Raw genomic sequence first — 5,651 nt, forward strand, 5'->3', positions numbered from 1 at the left:
TACGGCAATTGCCTTGTTGTCGGGCTTCAGTTCTTTGAGGGGCGCGATTTTAACTTTTTTCATCTTATTTTTGTAGTTTTGTTAAGACAATATGAATCCAAGTGAATATGATGTGGCTAATTGTGCGTTTGGTGGGACACGAAATATGTATTATTTTATATTTATAAGTTATTATTGGAAGTACTCCAAGAGTTAGACATATATTATTTTAGGAAATTAATTCTGTGATTAAATCTTGCTGTGTATTTACTAATTCTATTGAATGCACCAGCACAAGTTATCTATATTCATAGAATGTCAGTGGATTTGAAGGGACGATGGATTAATCAAAGATATATTAATGTAATTGATAATTGCGCAGGCTCACAAAGAGATGAAATGGTAGTTTAGGAAGTGAAGGGACACAAGGCACGTGTGCATTTAACTAAGAAGGGAAATAATAAAAATTAGTATTCAGCATTGCATTTAATTAAGTAGGTCAATTAAATAAATGAAGAGGAAGAAAACATAGAGCCCGTTTGGATTTTGTAGAGATTTTTTAAAATAAGTGCTTTTAAAAGCTACAATTTTTGGCTTTTAAAAAAGCTCTAATTTTGACTTAAAAAAATGCTTATTTAAGCATTTTTTGGTCAACCAAACACCTTGTTAACTGAAAAACACTTAAAAAAAGTGCTTTTTTGACCTGACTTTTGAATCCAAAGGGGGCCATAGTAAAAACACATGCAGTGAAATAAATGAGAAGAAGGTGAAAGAAAGTAAAAACAAAAAAAAAACTGATATATTTATAGAAAATATATATATATATATATATATATATATATATATATAGATATAGAATATAAAATATAGATAGATATAGATATACATATCTGTCTATACTATTATATAAATGTTGAGGGCATTTGAATAATTGTTTTTTGGTGTGTCATGACACACCAAAAATATGTTTCAATTTTATCCTTTTAATCTACATTTTTCTCCACTTTTTCTCTTCTACCTTTTTGAATATATTATTTTCTCAATAACTAATTTTCAACTACTAAATAATATATTATTTAATAAATAAAAAATCATAAAATATCATATATTATATCACACACGCTGTGCTTCTATCAGTAATATATATTAAACTTTAGAATATCCACTTTTTTCGATAAAAGACGTAAGTTTTAAATTTTGGACTAATACACTCAGAATCTCATCATGGAGCAGATAAGATTTTACACCAAATAACGAGAAATACTTAATCTCTCTCAAATATTACTTATACGAGAAGCAAAGATGAATTTTCACACAGGATAGTGATATAATCCGTTGAATTCAAAATAAAATAGACGAGATCACTAGATAATCACATGAACATCACACCACACGTAAAAATAACAATAATGTAACATAGCTAACCAATGCTTCTATCCAAAGCTCATAATATTTTTTTTGAAAGGAAAGCTCATACATAATATTTTACATTTGCTATCAGCGTCACACCGATGGCGGGTACGGGTACGGCCATGTTCCCCGCCCGCCGCCAATGGGCCTGACGGTTTCTTGAAATGATAAAACGTACCAAACATTTAATGAACGACATTGGTCAAATTCCCAATTCAAAAATCTGATGTGGTTGGATAATTTGACGGCTCCTCGAATTCAAAAAGACTGCCCAATCAAAGACTGCCAACATAATCTGATTTTTCTATACAAAATCCTGGATTCTTCAGTGATTCAGAACCCTAAAACCCCGCATCCCATTTCTGCGTTATATATTTGTGGACTCAGAGGAATGCGGCTGTGAATTCTATCAAGCTTATGTTTATAGCTTAATCTGAGGCATCATGAGGTATTATTCTATTAACCTTAAATTTGAAAGTGTTTGCGAATGAACTTTCAATGCATGATTCCTTTTTTTTTTAATTTTATCCAAACCCGTGTTAATCATTTTGTTTTTGTATGAATTTTCTGGAATCATGACTGTTTTTAGAACTTTGAAGTGTTGGCTTTGATTTTATAACACTTTTTTTAATAATAATTTATTTAATTAATTAGATATTCAATAAATTACACGGAGTGATTTTTTTTGTCTATTTATTTTCTGTTCAAATATTTGGCCTTCCTGCGTATGGAGGAAAAAGAAAAGGACGATTGATTTTGGCTTCTGTAAGGAGTTGTGTTTTAGGCAGAGATCGGGTTATCTCTGTGCCAGTGTGCCGTAACATTTTTCTAAAAATAGAGCTGTTGGATGGACTCGATTGTGAAGCATGTATCTTTTATTGTTCACTCACCAAAAACACGATAAAGAAACATACTTAACCGGGATTTTGAACTTTGCAGGAGAGTTGCAGTTCCAGAAACAGGAAAAAAAATGAAGACAATTGGGAGTATGGGAATTCATTACTTTCAGAGGCTGAATGCAGCGAATGTTCCGAAAGAATTGATAGAGAAAGGCCAGAATCGTGTGATTGAGGCATCATTGACCCTTATCCGCGAGAGAGCAAAGCTCAAGGTAGCTTCCACGCCATAAGTTTTTATTACTATCCAGTTTTGCATAATTTACACTGAATTCTAATTGAGAGATGACTTGAAACATTTTTGTTAGATTCCCAAAAGTAATGGATTCATAAATTTGTAACGATTAGACTTCGAGAAACCACAAATTTATGTTATAATTTTTTTTTTGATAAATTTTAGTTAGGTGCAAACTTTATTTCTTTATGAAATTTATAGCCCCTTGCAAGATAGTTTACTTCCGTCGGCCAGACATTGCTACTTTCCTTCATAGTCAGGTTAAGGTAGTTTGCTCCTTAATCCTGATCTTCATTTTGGGCACGGTTGATTATATTCTGTAAACAGGGAGAACTTCTGCGAGCTTTGGGATCGGTTATGGCATCAACATCTCTTCTTGGAGTCCCTCTAGGACACAACTCCTCATTTCTCCAGGGGCCCGCATTTGCACCTCCTCGAATTAGAGAGGCAATCTGGTGTGGAAGCACCAATTCCACCACAGAAGGAGGTATTGATTCATACTTATTATTATTATGAAAATATTCAACCTTGTTAAATCAGTTGGTCTGATATAAAATGTTTTAGCTAGGGGAGTGTCAGTTGTTCTTGGATAAGGATATATCAGCACTACAAAAATTAGATAATTCCCTTCTTATGTAACTGCAATTTTTTTTTAATTTTTGTTGTGTTACACATGGACACACAAAGCCAGTTGGGGCTGAACCAACTTGCTTTTAACTGGAAATTATGTCTGTTATTTCAATTAGGCATCCGTTTTCTTTTTATGATTTTTTTAATCAAATTTATTGCCTCAGGTCCAATTTCTCTGTTCTGTCTGTAGTGTTCATTTGTGAAATACAGCTAGTGATTCCTTCCTTGCTTCCCAAACTATAATAATCTTTATCGTACACATCTAATCAACTTGGTTAATGATAATACAGCTACTATAAACTTGTCGATGATAATACTTATAGCTAGTGAATCACTGGTTTTCTCTGTTATCTTCCATGCAATGTTTAACAATTTGAATATCCTGATTCCTGACGTCACAGTGCCAAACTTTTGCAGGTGAAGAGCTAAATGATCCGAGAGTCTTAACTGACGTAGGTGATGTGCCAGTCCAAGAGTTGCGAGATTGTGGCGTAGATGATGACAGATTGATGAATATCATCAGTGAATCTGTAAAGCTAGTGATGGACGAGGTATGGTTTTTTTTTAGATTGTATTTCAAATCATTCGTTTTAATTTTGAGCCAAATGGATTTGAGTTATGGATTTGAAATCAAATCCACTCAAATCCTTCCATCCAAATCCAACCTCGGGGAATTTAAAGATCTTTTTTTTTACTACTTTCAATAGTTTTGTGGATTCTTATTTCTGCACAATACATGAATTTTTGTTCATAATTTTTATTTTTTTCTTGGTGCTTTAGCCTCCCTTACGCCCGTTAGTATTAGGGGGTGACCACTCGATTTCATTTCCTGTGGTGAGAGCGGTGTCTGAAAAGCTTGGAGGACAAGTGGACGTTCTTCATCTTGATGCTCATCCTGATATTTATGATTGTTTTGAGGGGAACAAATATTCTCATGCATCTTCTTTTGCGAGAATTATGGAGGGTGGCTTTGTTCGGCGACTCTTACAGGTGACGTGAGATCAAAATTTAGCTAATTTTTCACTGACTGTCTATTATCATGTGTTGGCTAAAATTCGAATGGTATTTTTGACTCTGTTTTCTCGGATAACTCTAATTATAAGTGAAAGTCGTGCAAATCCTCGTGATTAAAACTTTCATAGCTGTCAACTTCCTAGCTTTGCCCATTCACAAACTGGTCCTCCGTTTCTAATTTTTATTTCAAATTTTCGTACTTGACTGCCGAGTTCAGCTTTAGTGGGGATAATTGAAAATTTTCAATTTTCCACTAAACGCGGGATACTAGCATCAGCTTAGGAAACTCAGTCTATGAAAATTATGTATTGTTTTTTCAAGTATTCTTAGAGAAGCCAGACATTTGACATCGGAGTAAAAGAAAGTTTCGTGTTTTTTCCCGTCTCAAACTCGTCAAAGTTGGTGACTTTGCTGCAGGTTGGAATCAGATCAATAACAAAGGAAGGCCGTGAACAAGGTAAAAGGTTTGGCGTGGAGCAATATGAAATGCGAACCTTCTCCAAGGATAGGGACTTCTTAGAGAATCTGGTCTCTCTCTCTCTCAACCTTTACTTGGATGTCATATACTACTTAATGTTTTTGTAAATGAACAACGACAAAAAGGAATTCTTGGAAACTCTTACTTTCTAATCTATAGTTTCCCACTCTCGTTTGCATTTTTGTTTGCAGCAACTTGGCGAGGGCGTAAAAGGGGTGTATATTTCAGTAGACGTGGACTGTCTCGATCCCGCATTTGCTCCTGGGGTATCCCACATCGAGCCTGGTGGCCTTTCTTTCCGTGATGTTCTCAACATCATTCACAACCTCAAAGGGGACGTCGTAGCTGCAGATGTTGTCGAGTTCAACCCACAACGGGACACGGTGGATGGGATGACAGCCATGGTTGCTGCTAAACTGGTGAGAGAACTCACTGCAAAGATATCAAAATAACTGAAGTTTCCCGAGAGTCTCGCAATACACACAAATTATGTTGCACGTCTCAGACATCTTGAAAACAAACGTATATTTCGTGGCAGCCGAATGCCATGCTTCCTTTTGGATAGATAACTAGAACGCAAATATTACAATGTTTTATTGGTCGAAGTCACTCCATTTTTTGAATCATCTTGGTTTTTCTTATACTTGAGCTTCTTCGCGTAAAAAAAAAAAAAGAAAGACCAAAGATTTACATGATACACAGTGCATATTTTACAGCCTAACCAAAGATAAACCAAGTATTAAGCAAATAATGTAAATAACGACGTGCAGAAGATTATGGATTATCGAATGCTCAAGGTTAACTTTTAATATTTACATTGTATTCTTCAAAATGACGTGTCATACAATTTTGGGACTATTCAAATAACCTGGTGAGATCAATTTCCTTTTTCCAGCTCCATTTTGAAGATCGCCGGTCGCATTTGAGTCATAGGACGGCTGGTAAATCTGGCTTGTGTGTTTTGTTTTTGTTTTTGTGCTCGTCGCCAAACATAACAATGCGGAGGATT

At 34.8% G+C, this 5,651-nt stretch overlaps 1 protein-coding gene across 1 annotated transcript; it reads left to right on the top strand.

Annotated features, from left to right (window-relative positions):
* Positions 1 to 1,560: 1,560 nt before the first annotated feature.
* Positions 1,561 to 5,337, top strand: LOC140891085 (arginase 1, mitochondrial). The gene is made up of 7 exons (XM_073299356.1): positions 1,561 to 1,837; positions 2,329 to 2,500; positions 2,848 to 3,007; positions 3,568 to 3,701; positions 3,931 to 4,140; positions 4,582 to 4,692; positions 4,834 to 5,337. Exons 1-7 carry the CDS (start codon positions 1,833 to 1,835, stop codon positions 5,092 to 5,094), a joined length of 1,053 nt encoding a protein of 350 aa, XP_073155457.1. The 5' UTR covers positions 1,561 to 1,832; the 3' UTR covers positions 5,095 to 5,337.
* The last annotated feature ends 314 nt before the right edge of the window (positions 5,338 to 5,651 follow it).

Source organism: Henckelia pumila, chromosome 3 (assembly GCF_033568475.1).
Source record: "Henckelia pumila isolate YLH828 chromosome 3, ASM3356847v2, whole genome shotgun sequence".
In the NCBI taxonomy this organism is placed as follows: domain Eukaryota; kingdom Viridiplantae; phylum Streptophyta; class Magnoliopsida; order Lamiales; family Gesneriaceae; genus Henckelia; species Henckelia pumila.